The sequence below is a fragment of the Melopsittacus undulatus genome, chromosome 4, assembly GCF_012275295.1.
Source record: "Melopsittacus undulatus isolate bMelUnd1 chromosome 4, bMelUnd1.mat.Z, whole genome shotgun sequence".
NCBI lineage: Eukaryota > Metazoa > Chordata > Aves > Psittaciformes > Psittaculidae > Melopsittacus > Melopsittacus undulatus.
Window position 1 is genome coordinate 51,685,131 of NC_047530.1, and position 15,217 is coordinate 51,700,347.

Here is a 15,217-nt window from a genome sequence, read left to right on the forward strand (position 1 = left end):
CTCATGTAACTTCCCCACGCTGCCTTTGTAACAAACAAGATGAAAGGTGGGTGAATTGAGTGAGAAGAGACAGCCTGCTAAGTCTAAAATAAAATGCTATGTCTCTCTCTAAACAGTCCTTTGGAAGAGACAGACTTCCTGTCTCCATATCCATTTCTTCCCTTGTCTCTGGTCTCTTCATTCATTTAAGAATTGTATTCCAGAGGCATCCGCTTTCTGCAGATCTTGCGAATGCTGCATGTTGACCGTCAGGGTGGTACATGGAGACTGCTGGGATCAGTTGTGTTCATACACAGACAAGTAAGTTGGGGCACTCTGAGGAATGCCATAATAATTAATGCAAAAGTCCTTACATTAAGAACAATATGTATACAGACATGCTGATGTTGGCAAATATATTTATTGTGGAGGCAGGCAGTCATTTATTTTAACCAAGTATGGTGGTTCTGCCTTGTTCAAGGGATAGAAAGTTCCTAAAGGATTAAAAATACTTACCTCCACTTCGGCAAACTTTTGACTTGTAGTTGGGCATAACCAGAGGAAATGAGACTTCTGAAAGGTAGTCTGAGGATTTCTAAAAATACCTATCTGAATTCCAGAGTTGTGTTCAGTGTGACACTGCCTGAAAAAATTACCCAGCTACTTCTTGTTGAACGAAAGGGTAATGAGTCATGCTTGCAGGTGAGAAGATTGTTTTGGCTGTGTGAGCTCAGTGGATTTTTGTTAATTGTCACAGCCAGCAATTGCTGTCAATGTTTATTAAGTGCTGAAATGACATTCTTCTGTTCCATTATCTCTTAAAAGCCATCAGTGATAGGTAATATAAGTGTCTCAATAATATTATAAAATGATAGAATAGTTAGGGTTGGAAAGGACCTTAAGCTCGTTGAGTTCCAAACCCCTGCCACAGAGCTGTTATTTTGAATCTCTTTGCAGGAACTGATAACTACACTCTACATTGGATTTCTGGGCCTGATTTTTTCCTCTTATTTTGTATACCTGGCTGAAAAAGATGCTGTAAATGATTCTGGAGAAACAGAGTTTGGCAGCTATGCAGATGCCCTGTGGTGGGGAGTGGTAAGTATAACAATTTAAAATGTTGTAAACATAGCTGACACCTTCAAATGGGGAGTAAAGTTCAAGCAACCATGGAGTAAGAGCAGCACTTGAAATAGCCTCTTCTGTACTTCAGTACACTTTCTGGTTTTGTAATTCATTAAAATAAGAAAATACTATTGATGATCAGTAGTTTTATTTGGCAATTATAGTCTTATGTAATTGAAAGTGATCAAATTATGTATACAAGGTGTAGAAACATATAGTCTTATTTCTTTATAGTCATCCCTTCTGTTATAGTGATTATTTCTTCCTTTCTCATTGTAGGGTTCAGCCTTCTAAGGGGATAAGAGTCTTGCTAAATCAGGGCTAGTGTTTTGGGGTAATTTTGCGTGTGTGATTGTTTTTTTTGGGGGGAGGTTTCTTGGTTTGTGGTTTTTGTTTTTTTAACCAGTGTCTATGGTTTGCAGTTTGGTCTGGAACAATGATTCCCTATTTATTCAGAACAGACTAAGTCTAGAACAAGGAGCATCTGAGGTACTTAAGGCATCCAGGGACAGGACTGTTTTAAAATGATCATATTGCTTTGGAATCCACTTAGTATCCTTATATAGCATTTGTCTGTGCTATGTCAATATATAATCTTGCTCAGAGATTTCTCGGGTTTCTGTAGGGTGCTGCCATGGTTTGTTGTGGATGTATCTTTAATTCTGCTAATAAATTTCTACTTTCTTGCTGTTGCTAGTGACAGTTGTCTCTCTTTTCGTTTGCTAGAGGTACTTACTAGTTTGGTTGCTGTATTCTGGGACTATATTTGAGTAAACATTTTAATTCTGTTGCTTTTGCTGGTAACAATTCCCTCTTTCTTTTCTCACATGATATGCAAATATTAGGTTGGCTGCTCTGCTCTGCAGTTGATTTCCCTTTCTTTTTCCTATTACAATTCAAAAAAGATACTTTTTGGAATCTGTTTTTTTGTATCATTACCATTCAAGCGATGACCTGGTTTTTATCTGCTTTAGCTGTAGGTAGCTTAATAAAACAAACTGTCATCGTCAAGTGCTGCAGGTCTTAAGAATGTATAGGCATCAACTAATGATTCCATGCTTACATTTTCAAAATGTGCTGATCTTCTGGCGTCTTCTTGTTGATGGTTTAAATCATTTTGTTAAAAATGAGACTACTGGTAAGTACATGGGCAAGAAAGACAGGACTTTCACCAATAAAACATTTTTTAAAGACATTTTTAAAATAAACCTCTTCATGTGCATTCTCTTTTACAGTCTTCTGCCTACCAGCAATACCACTTGCTGTTTCAGGAAGGAAAGTTCTATTGATAAGCAAGTCTACTGCAGATTTCCTGGTGCTAAAACACATATGTAGCCATTTTTTAATACAATGGGTTTTGTTTAGGTAACTGCTAAGATTTGCTACAGAATTGTTTCCTCTTGCTGCCTGCCACAGTTAAATACAAGCCTCTCTTAGGATCAGAAAACTTGCTATGTAGGACAAGGAAGTGACTTTCTGGCAAGTAGCTTTTTCAGTGCTTTAATGTCATCACAGCATTTTTATTTTCTAATACAGCAGGCAGATGACTCAGTAACTAACAGTGGCAGATGTAGCTGCATTTAAAAACACATGCTGTCATTGGTGTTGTCATTAAAAATTAAGTATGTGACAGATTGGCTTACTGAAAATACAGTAAAGCCATACATAGAAGCAGTATGATCTGTCAGGATATTGAAATATTCTCTTTTCAGGGAATTATTACTCAGTTAATAGGCATGCCAGCTATTTTGTCTAATTACAGTGAGCTTATTTAATCAATAAGTTTACTTGTGATAATATTCTTTCTCCATTATAACTTCTATTATGTTGCAGCAGACCACTTGAAGTGTGAGACTGCATTGAATGAACATGGTCTTGTAATTTCTCTGATATTAGAAGTAGAATTTGGTGTTCCTGTTCTGCTCTAAACTTATGCTAAGAGGACTTAGCAAAACAAAACTGAACTGGATTCAGGTCCATCAATTCCTCATCTTTTGATACTATAATATTCTTCATGTTTTCTGCTAGGAAAAAGCCCTGTAAAATTAGGACAATAACTTGGAGGTGTATCAGGATGCTTCTCAAACTCAAAAACCTCAAAGTGTTAAGTCTCAAAAGTTTTAGCTTTGCTTTAGCCCGAATTTTCAAAATAGCTTAAATGCCACAAATTCTGGTCCCTGAAAACCTGTCTCAGTCTGTTTTGGACTGGACACTCTAGTGGTTTAAACCCAGCTACGCAACTCATTCACTTACTCCCTCCCTTCCTTCCCCAAGGAGAATCAAAAGAATGTGGCTCCCACGGGTTGAGATAAGAACAGTTTAATAACTAAGGTATAACACAAATCACTACTTCTACTACCAATAATAATAATAATAATAATGATAAAGGAAATAACAAGTGAAGAGAATACGACACCTCACCACCTGGCGACCGATAACTCCCCCCACCCAGCCCAGCTGAACACCGATCAATACCTCCTCCAACCCCCCAGAGAACTAGCCCTTTTGGGTAACTCCGTTACAACCTGGGCATGACGTGCTATGGTATGGAATGCCTCTTTGGCTAGCCTGGGTCAGGTGTCCTGTCTCTGCTTCCTCCCAGCCTCCCCTCCTCCCTGACAGAGTATGAGACTCACAAAGTCCTTGGTCAGAGTAAATATTTGAGCAGTAACTAAAAACATTGGTGTTATCAGTACTGTTCCCAGGCTGAAAGTCAAAACACAGCCCTGCACCAGCTACAAAGAAAGAGAAAAATTACTGTTACTGCTGACCCCAGGACAGACACAAAGAAGAGGATACTTCACATCTCCTGTCTCAAACACTGTCATTGATAGTTGATGTGTGTGGCAATGTAGCTGACCTCACTTCTCTGAAAGTGCATTTACCTTGCATAGAGAATGCTTCTAGAAGTAAAGTACTTGATAATCACCTTTCTCACTCTACAACATTGTACTTTTTTTTGTTGTATCAGTATGTCTGCAATGCTAAACAAGTTCCTTGGGTAGCAACAATAGGATATGTAGCATCGCATAAAGTAAACTGTACTAGAGGTCTCTGTTAACACAATTCAGCTGCATCTGGAATTGGGTACTTTTTATATTACTGTGCTTTGCTGACTGCAGGAATACTCATAGGGTGCATAACTTTTAATTACATGTTCTTCATTGTTGTTATTTATAAATCTGTATTGCTTTTCTATTTCCATATGTAAATTGGCCTCCTGGGCTTTATTTGAATTTCCTTGAGAATCCTGGGATGTAGCCTATTCACTGTTCCAGTTTATGAGCTTCTTGAAGAAATCCACGGTTACCTTATGGCATAAAGTAAAGATTTGTCAGTTGTTATTGTTGGGTTTGAATGCAGCACATGTTCTATAAATAATTCTGACAGTGGCTGCATATCTGAATGTCTTTTAAAAGACAAGTTGAACATTTGCAAGTAAACCACAAGTAACTGATGCATCTTTCAGCTCCTCAGTATCAGTATTCAAAATTAGTGTGCTTATGTTGACCTTCATGTCCAGACTAACAGTTTTAAATACCTAGGATAGAGTCTGGACAAAAACCCCACAATAATAAGTAAATAAATAACAGATGCTAAGAAATAAAAAACAATATACTTCATGTTCTTGCCAAATCTGCCAAACATGACCACTGTCAGGCACTGTTATTGCCTCAGGCAGACTGATATCCACTGAATAATGCACAATTTCTAACCTTCACATCTGAAAAAACGTCCTTCGAGAAGACTGTTATGTGGATTGTGCTAACAGTCTCTTTGATCATGAACACTGTTTGCTACAAGCAATGATTAAATATAGCCATGCATGGATATTATGCTGTTCCTGTTCCTTTGAATTGCACCAAGCATCTGTCTGCAAGTACCAGCTTTAGCCAAGAGTTTCTTGTTCATTTATTTCATCAATATATGATTTCTCACCAAGGACTGAATTCAACAAAACATCAATAGGTTTGCTTGCTTCTAAGCATACAGAAAGAAAGCCATGTTCCTATTTATCAGTACATGCTTCATGTAAATAGAAAGTCAAAACTGTGGGAAAGCTTTGCTGAGAAGTTGCAGGAAATAACACTTGAAACTGCACATGGATACAACTTTTGCTAAATTAGAACAGATTTGATCTAATTTATAAATAGTCAAACATAAATATTGAAAAAATGCTACATGAAAGGGATCTTGTGTTATCCAGAACCCGTTTTTTCCCCTCTTCTATATAAAAAAGCTGCTGAGGAATGTACATTGACTTCAGTGTTAGACAGAAGGTGACACTTATTCTTTCTGTGGTTCACATGTCAAGAATTCCAACTATAGAGCTGTCATATCCTTTTTATTTTTTATTTTTATTTTTCTAATTTTTTGGGAGGACATGTTTGGGATTTTGGGGGGAGAATTGTTTATTTTATGATTTTTATTTGAGTGTTAGTCAGAAGATGTGAGGGTTATTATTTATGAATATTTTACATGCAATCTCTGCATCTCGCAAGCACCTTCCCATCTCTGAGCTTCATCTCCAAGAGCAGTTCCAACTACATTTTGTCCTCATTTGATGAAAATCTGTGGGATGGATGTAGAGATACCCTATAAAATTCTTACTCACAAATCACAGATGTAGATGTTCTTCAGTCTTGTGTCCATGTATATGTTTGCTACTGAGTTCAGATCTAAGATTGTCCGTTCACTCCAAGTAAAAATGATCATCATAAGGATGAAATGAAAACAATGATCACATAACCATCTTTCTGGGAGGTTCCAAGTCTTTTTACTGGACTATGTTTTCCTAATTTAGTTATTTTATTTTGGTAGGAGTGCTTGGGGTGAGGAGGGAAGCTCAGATGAACCCCAACACTGCCTATAACTTCACTAATAATGAACGATTCTCCCTATTTTAGTGCAAGTTCTGTACGTTGTCCTTGATTACTACTGCCAGAATGATCCAGGGGATTAATAAGCTATTTTAAAAGAGCAAGGGAAAACAGCTTTTATTTGTGAGGTGGAACGTCTTGAGAGAGGGATTCATCAGCCTTTGGAGTGTGCTGTGTTGAAGGTGTGTGTACTGCAGGAGTGAGGCAACAGAAGAGGGGAGAGGGATAAACTGAGCCATGAAACAATGGAACAGATAAACAAGGCTGGAAACCCATCTTTCTGAAATGAAGATAGGAGCTTACAAGAATGTCTGGTACCATCAGAAGCATGAGGTTCTGGCAGAACATCCCAACAGGAACAGTAAGGCGAAAGCCAGTTCATTTTCAGATGATTAGGGTGGCCAGTAATTTGGTCAGAACTGATTGATGACTGAAAATAACACCTTGAGGGGGTATTAAACTAAGATTTGAGAGTTATGGCTAAGTAGCATTAAAAGGATCTATCACTTATGAGACATGACACTGAAAACATACTCTGTTGGTTTTGCAATTGGATGTGTAGTTCCATTTCATTTTGTGTCCTAAGTTATTAGGAGTGTTTCAGTGTCCTTCAGATGTAGCTGTGTCTTAGTTATGTACTCAGTTGCATTGAGAATGGTGGTTTGAGCCTGCAATGATAGCTGTATGAAGTGACTGAATTTTTAAGTAGAAAAAGAATCCAAATATCCCCTTTAAATGTTTGTAATAGTAGTGACCAGAAAGTCCTTTCTTCAGCTTTGGATTACGATTTTAGTTTCAGTGTTTCAAAACATGTATGTCCTGTATAATGCAGTTTCTTAAGTTGTTCATCTGAAGGATGTAATTTGAATCTTTTCAGAGCACTGCAATGTACAGAGAGGTGATTGGGAGCAGAAAGTGGAATTTCTGTCTTGTGAGTCTGTTCTTATTGCTAACATCTTTATATGCGCAGGGAAGAAAAATACTGTAATTTCAGAAATGAATATCAAAAGACCACACTAGGTTTTTTTTGTTGTTGTTTTGTTTGTTTGGTTGGTTTTTTATTGGCTTTATACAGATTGCTTACTTCACAGTAAAATAAAATCGTGTCTAATCTGTTTGCACTTGTGTTACATGGATTTCAGCAACTTGGAAAAAATTCACTTTGTATTCAGCTTGCATGAATGCAGCTACTGATTAAGATATCGAGCAGTAAGGCTTCTAATGTGTACAGTGCATGTAGTTGTACAGGAGAGTATTCCAACCATCTGACAATTTACTATACCTCAGTTATAAAGAAGTCAAGGAATAGGTTGATGTTGCTGATATTCTTATATTGCTTGGTTTAGTCAGGATGGGTATTGTGAGTGGGTCAGAAAATTCTGAATGTTATTTGATATGCGAAACAGTACATAATGCACTTGATGTTGACATTGCAGTGCTGCAAATTTAGAAACAAAGTAGCTAAGATATTTTCTATAGGCTTGGTTTATATGCTTGGCTTTTTAAATCTTAGTTTGTGTTTGCTCCCCCAGTCCGGCCTTTTTAATGCCTCTGAGTCATGCGTTCTTTGTTTTGTACATGTTTAACTATCTAATTTTTTGCAAGGCACACAGCAAGGATTTTGTTAACAGAGCATTGTTACTCACCTGATTAGATTGCTGTCTTGCTTTAGCCTTGAATCAAAGCCCCTCCCTATTCAGTGCTGACAAACATTACTGTTTCTTCCTTGCTGTGTAGATTTTTGCTTCATATTTCCTCCTTCAGACTATTGATGCATACTTAATAGGAACAAGATTAGTCTTGATACCAAAGCCTGTGGTGATGTATATCAGATCAAAGTTCTGAAATAGTGAATGGATGAATATGATTTTGTTCCTGATTAAAACAATTAGTTTTACATGCGACTTTTCAATAAAAATTTAATGTGTGGGCTCTTGTATAAATTTAATTTCATTATGCTAACATATTTACTATGCTAGAGTAGAAGCTGAGTCAGTATTTCCATTATAAGATGATATTTTACAACTGTAAAATTGGTATTGTACTCTTTAGGGGGTTATAATCATCTAACTATAAAAATTCCTTTAGGGCAGAAACTTGGCATGCAAGGTTTCAACAGCATACATCTTGGGGAAAAAAGAAAATGCAATTTTAGGATACAATGCTTTTATTGATGGATTAGAGTTATGAGGGCAGAGAAAAATGTGAACTTAAATGCACACTTTGATTTGGAACATGAATTCTAAAATATTTTATTAAGAAAATTCTAAGCAAACAGAACAGAGAATACTTCTTGTGTCACTGGTGCTTCATATAGGCCAATTGAGAAATGATGGGTAGAGGGGTGATGGGAAAGGGGAGACAAATACTTCTTAGTTGCATATGAATTTTTCTTCCATTATAATTCAGTCAGCTCAAAAGCACCTATTTCTTTTCATATTTCTACTTAATTTTGACATGATGTTAAGATTTTAACACAGAATAGTTGATAAAGCTTGTCAGTGACAAGCATTTGTAAATATTTTCAAAAACGGAAGCATAAATCACTATCTTTTCTCATATTTTTCATAAGAAGATACCAGAGGCCATTGCTTTTCCTATAGTTGTATTTCCTGTTTTATACTACATTTTTTTTAACAGGAAATTTTAATTTGAATGTAGTTGTTTTTTTTTTTAATTGATCCTCTCATGTAGGTCTGAGGTAATGTTATCACTTCAGTTCCTTATCAGGCCCTGAATTAGGATGATATTTCAACAACGATTTCAGGAATACAGGCAAAAAGGTACTTGGGTACTTCACTTGCCTTACTAATTCTTAAAATACTTTTGTAGGGTATGAAACAATTTTGGAAATAAGCCACATCTTAAAAGTGTGTGCTAAAAAATTAAATACTAATACTTGAATATTTTGTGTATCAGCTGCTTGCAATAAACTTTTCATATTGCTACCTCAGGCAGCTAGTGCTTTGTTGTGTGTTTAACAGGCACGTAATGATGTTGTTTAGAAGGTGGACAGTCTGAGTATGGATGGCTTACTTTGTGTGTTTCTGAGATACAGCTCAGGTCAGAAATTACATCCACATGATTTCTGTTTGGTATCTCATGTTGTACTAGGATTGGGCAGTTATTAAAGTGGTCAACAGCCACACTTTTACTGAAGCACTTGTCATAACCTTTTATATCCCCAAACCCAGGTTCTCTGTCCCTTCATTCCCTTAATATACATCTTGCCTCTATAACTCTGCCCCTCCCTTCTCTCCCCCCCTAGAGATGCTGCCCTGGGCATTGCCTGCATTTCTGCAGTTGCTGGGTTATATGCATTACAGCACACAGGTGAACTAGGAGCAACTGCAGGACAAGGTGGGGATAGCCCGTGTCTATTACCATCTGGGACTAACATCCTCTGTGTCCTGGGCAGCTGAAGATCATGCTTTCAGAAAATAATCTGGACTGCCAGCAATTGAGGTGTGCTTCAACTGCTTGAGGACTTCATGTAGTTTCACGTGCTCTGATCTGGTTAGACTGTTCAAAGTTACAGATAAAATCTCTCTAATTTCCAATTTCGGAAATAGCTTGTGTCATAGGTGAATTTAAATTGCTTGCAGATGCCAAATGTATCTTTCTACTTCAAACAAATCCATTCTTTCCTTGAGCATGCAAGTAATGACTTATTAAGCCTTGTTATGCTTCATCACTGTGGTGGTAATCTTTGCTTCAGTGTTTTGAAACCCAGACTCAACAGATGTTTCCTGCATGTCTGCATTGAACTATCTGTTCTTACTCTCTATGTATTATATGCATTAGTGATTCATTAGACTATGTTTTCTGGATCTTTACTGCATGGAAATTTTTCATCTTCTCTTGCTATTTATACCAATATTATTCTCTGGAGTACTTCATGTCTGACCCCAGTCCATGGTTAGAGTATTTATATGCTTTTTCTGTGCAAAAGCCCTGGAATGCTCTCAGCAAATATCTCCTGCCCTTAAAGAAAATCAGTAATTCAGAACTGTTGGCAGGGTCCCCCTAAGGAAAGTATATGACACAGGCAGGCAACCCATATCCTAGTAACTTCATATGCTGTAAAGTTGCCTCAGCCATGAAGACTTCAATTAATGGGTTTACTTTACAAGATTTTAAAAAATGTATTTTATTGTAATTCAATTTCCTGTACCTTTTTCCATCTATTGTAGGTGGGGTCAAACACCTGAAGGGGGGAGTTACGTTCATTAATGTCACACAACCTGTCATTAGGAGAGTTAGGATTGCAATTAATGTTTCTTTAAAATAAATAAGAAAGGAAGAAAGAACAACCCAAACTTGCTGCATTAGTACTTACTGTAATGCTTTATGTATTTCTCTTTACAGGTGACTGTTACAACTATTGGCTATGGGGATAAAGTGCCTCAGACTTGGATAGGAAAGACCATTGCATCTTGTTTTTCAGTATTTGCAATTTCATTTTTTGCACTACCTGCGGTAGGTCATCTTGTGCTTTTGCTGGCAATTTGGTGTTACTTATTAGTTGACAGAGAAAATTTTGTTATTGTTATACAGTGTTTATTGTATGCATCACTAGATTTGGTGTATACTCGAGAAAGAGATGTTTAATTCAAATTGCTTTTTTCTGCCCATCCCAGAAGTGAAAGATGTGGTAATTATTTCTCATGCTAATTATTTCTGGACTCAGCAACTTAGTGGTGTTTTGGCTTATTAAGGCATTCACTCATAGTTTATTCAACTGATTAGGTTCAGGGTGAACTGCAGAGTTCTCATCCACATCCTTCTAGCAAAGCTGCTGGAAAGGTGTCACTGTCAGAGAGACAATAATAAATAACCAGGGACGCTGATGCAGCTCTTTGCCAGATTAGCATCTGTCCACGGCCAAAATTCCATTTTCAAAAGTGACTTAGGGCTGAGATTTTAAAAGCGTTATAGCACTTTGCACTGAGAACAAGTTCCAAAGTAGTTTCTAACAAGAAATGAGGCATTTGAGTACCAAGGGTAAATTCAAAATCGGTGAAACCTGGACTGTGGTTTAAAAACTGAGATGTTCAGTGCCAAGGGTAGTTAAGGGTTTGGGAGTGGGTTTCTCTGTGGTGTTTTTTTGTGTTTTGGGTTTCTCCACCCCTGCCACTCCACACTCCAATTTAGCAATACCTCTGAATTGTGCTGTTAAATTTTTTGCACAACCTGAACAGTGCTGTTAAGTTGTTCATTTTTCAACAAGCGTTTCAGTTCAGTGTCATGAACAATTGTGTTAGCAGAAGCTTGTGTAGTTGTGGCAGGGAAGTGATGGGGTTAAATACAGGATGGATGAGAAGAATATTTTTATGCCAGTGTGGTCACAAAAATTCTTTGCAACATGAACTGGTAGCAATTTAAACTCTGCTGGCTTTTTAAAATTAGTCAGTTACTTTAGAGACACACAACGTTTTGCAGAGGAGTGTAATTAAGTGTAAATCTTTAGACTCTCCAGTATAAGTTTGCCTTTAAAGCGTATGCTTTCCCCCTCTTCACTGTAATCTCTGTCACATTTATTCCTTGTTTAGAAGAGAGATCTTTTAAATGAAATGAACTGTAAGAAAAATGCTGAAAGATCCCATTTTGACCAAAGAATTGTGTGGTTTTTTGGTTTTTTTTTTGTGTTTGCTTTTGTTTGGTTGATTGGTTTAGTTTGTTTTGTTTGATTTTTATTTTTTTCCCCTCAGACTTGAGTGCCAGTAAAGATGTTTCATAAACGAGGTGTAGCAGCCCCACCTTCACAGCGAGGCTTTTATGTTTACCTATCAGATTTCCCTAGTCATTTATAGAAGTGAAACAACAACAAACACCCTTTTATCAATGTGATATTATTGCTGAATTAAATTGTTCTTGTGAGTAGGCCCAAAGGGAAATTTAGGGTTTGACGCTTTAGCAGTAAATAGTTGATGGGGGGTAATTACTGCATGCTGCCTTGTTGCCCTTTTAAATATGAGGAGCTGGCCAAGGTAGTAGTTGTGGCCAAACACAACTAGCATGGGTTCTAGATTTAGCAAAGATCCTTCATTTCCCAACAAGTGATCTTAGAGCAACATTAGCTCTTTGATCTTTACTAAATAAACATAATAGGAAGAGCCTTTTCCTGTTCCTTTCAAAACACTTGAGTAATACAGTTCTTAGAGGTTGAGCCAAGATCACTGTCTGCTCTGACACCTTGAATACCATATGTAAAGAATGAATTATGCTTTTGTTGGGTAGGTGTAGTCATGTAAGCTGGTTTATAGAAGATCTTATTTTTATCTGTTTTATTAAACCTCTGTTAAATATGTCTATAGCTATGCAAACGACTACATAAATGACTCACACTACACTTAATATTTGTACTGTGTTTGAAGTGTATTTTGGGTTGTACACCATCCAGTGCCATTATTCCATGTCCCTTGTCCTGAGAGTGAATTAGATAGTCTTGTGTTGAACTCCCTGAAGTCCTGACCATTATTTTGTAATATTTCTTTTCCTCTTCATTGTCCTCTTCTCCCAGCATGGCTTAGCATGGAAATAGAAATTACCATACTACAGTTAAAAGGTCTTTCTTGTGACCTGAACCGTGCCATGCCAAATATTTATTTTTCATAAAAATGAAGTTAGGTACATCAGTTAATATTTCTTCTTATTCTTTCATTCCCCTGGACAAGCATTTATAAGGCTTTTAGAGGGTATGAAGTATCATTTCTCCTCACTCCTTAGTATTTGAGTCCAGTTGACTTAAATAGGCTTTGGACCAGGGCATGACAACATTCAGTTTGTTTCAACAATTAATACTAACTCAATCTAAAAACTTAACAGCATTAAGTCATTTCTTCTAAATAATTATTTGTGTTTTATGATGCTGAATAGAAGTTTATTAATGCAACATAATTTGGTAAGATTATGTGTATTTTTCTCCCCTCCCATTGAAAAAAACTATATCTGTGTTTTCTTTCTTCCCACAGGGAATACTTGGTTCAGGCTTTGCCCTAAAGGTGCAACAGAAACAAAGACAGAAGCATTTCAACCGTCAAATTCCAGCTGCTGCCTCTCTCATACAGGTACTGACTTCTTGCATGTTGATTACTATAATTTATTTCCATTTATAATTGTTTTTTTCTTTCTTTTTTTTTTCCCCCGAAACTGTTGACAGTATTGTCATGCCTGATTCTCACTAGAAATTGAATGGAGTTACAGGTGCAAGTCTTTTAAATGGTTTTGGAAATCCCACCTTTAATGTGAACTACAGAGCAGAAAAATTCACTCCCAAATTGGTGCAAACTGTTTAAAATCAAAACTGAAGCCTGTCTTGTAGTTACTGAACAATTTACCTGGAGAAAATGTTATGGAAATACTATGCTTGCAGAAGTGAAAAACAGAGGAGGCTTCACATTAATTTGTACTTTTAAAAATACATAATTCCTTATAAAAAGTCAGATAATGTTCATTTTCCATGGGACAAATAAATTCTTAAAAATCTCAAATTTAGGAGAATTAAGTCAGAATGTTAAATGGGAAGATATTGTCTGAACTTTCCAGCTCCAGGGTACATGGCTGGGAACAACTGAAGTTCAGCAGAATTAGTCTTTTCTTGGAGGATACAGGCAGAAAAATTTTGATCCCCTCTGTTAAAAATACAGTTGTATCAGAAAGGTCAATGAGATTTTATCCTATACTTCAGTGGAGCCAGCATTTCACCCTGGGGAAGTATTAATATTGTTTCATTCTAGGTTTTGTCACCTTTTCCTCCCCTACTCACTATCTGCCTGTAGCTTTAGAAGCACAGGGATCAAATTTAAAAGAAATCTAGATGTGCATCTAAGCCGCATCATTTTTGCATTCTCTTATTTCTCTAGCTTCATGAGTGAATGTGGAGTTTTAGGTCAGGCTCTTTATGGAAACAGTAGCTAACTGTAAAGTTTATGCTTGAAACTAAACAGTCCCGGAGTTAATGTGAAAAAGGTTTAAATTTAGGGCTCTGGTTAAAGGCAGAAATTAGCCAAGAATTTTCAGACACAGCGTGTTTCATTTGGATTGCATGATCAGAAAAAGGTATGGGTTTGCAAAGAATAATTTTTTAGTGTTCCCACTGATTCTTTTGGGAAATTAATCCCAAATTATGGGAAGCCAGAGACCTCATGTCCAGAGTGTTGTACTTGGCTTCATCAGAAATGTTGAGAAGGAGTGGAGGATGGACAATGAGTTGCTGACAACCTGTTCTTAGTAGTGGTAATTATGGTTTACTTATTGTCTCAGACTTCTAAAGGCCGAATTTAATAAGTAGTCTGCAAACAACTTGCAAAAAGATTGTTTTTAAGCCAAAAGGTTTATGAAGTAAGTACAAGACAGCAGCTGAAATGAGTGATACAGTTTTTATTTTTTATCTTTTCTTGTATTCCTTCTGTTTTTCTTCTGGAGGACAGTTGTTTCTTTAGTATATTTTTAACCATGATGCGAATTACATGGTGACTATCCGATCCTTTACTTTCCAACTGCTTCTGTTTTCCTCTGTCATTCTGCCTTGCTCTGGTATTTTTCATTTTGTGTTTTCTGGAGTTTGCCACTTTAAATTTGTGTATGCTTATATGTCCTTTTCTCATGTAGTGTGTAAGTGATCATTAACCAACTCTGATATATTTACACATTTAAGAGAGAATGCAGTCATGTTTTGTCCCTGAATGGTTTTGTTTCCCAGTGCTGTTTTTCCTCCTTTTTGTCTTAGAACATAGTACTTAAATCACTGGTGGTTGACAGAAGGGACAATTGGTTTGGAGTTTTATCTCCTGGTTAACCATTGCTGCTCTTCCCTCATGCTCTCAATCTTACTTCTCTGTATGTATATAGACCTACTGACCATGTCACAATGGCTTTTTTTTTCTGGTAGTGTTCTGTGAGTCAGGGAAGAATAATTTTTGTTTTCTGAGTAGAAGCCTGAAATATAGGATGCAATAGGCAAAATGCTTAAAGTCAAAGAGGGAAACTTGTTCTGTGCAAGAGATTCAACCCCAGTCTTGAGTGCAGTCTGGAATTTTATTACTTGTTGCTAATGTGAACAAAAGTTGCACTGGAAAAGACTGACCTTTCCTTCTGGTTTGCCCAGTTCGAACTATGTGATTTCGGTTTACTAAATAAAGATTCTAAACCATGCTGAGTTTGTGTTTCCAGTGGGAAAATTCAAGAATACTATTAAATAAAAATGACTAACATGCTACTTGGAAGTTACT

General features: G+C 36.8%; 1 protein-coding gene across 2 annotated transcripts in view; it reads left to right on the forward strand.

Moving 5' to 3' along the window:
- The window catches only part of KCNQ1 (potassium voltage-gated channel subfamily Q member 1), a 353,161-nt gene that overhangs the window by 85,779 nt on the left and 252,165 nt on the right, over positions 1-15,217 (forward strand). For both annotated transcript variants that reach the window (XM_031049067.2, XM_005149194.3), the window contains exons 5-8: positions 204-300; positions 937-1,077; positions 10,353-10,463; positions 12,959-13,054. In XM_031049067.2, coding sequence (XP_030904927.1) covers positions 204-300; positions 937-1,077; positions 10,353-10,463; positions 12,959-13,054 — 445 coding nt within the window. The remainder of the gene's footprint in view (positions 1-203; positions 301-936; positions 1,078-10,352; positions 10,464-12,958; positions 13,055-15,217) is intronic.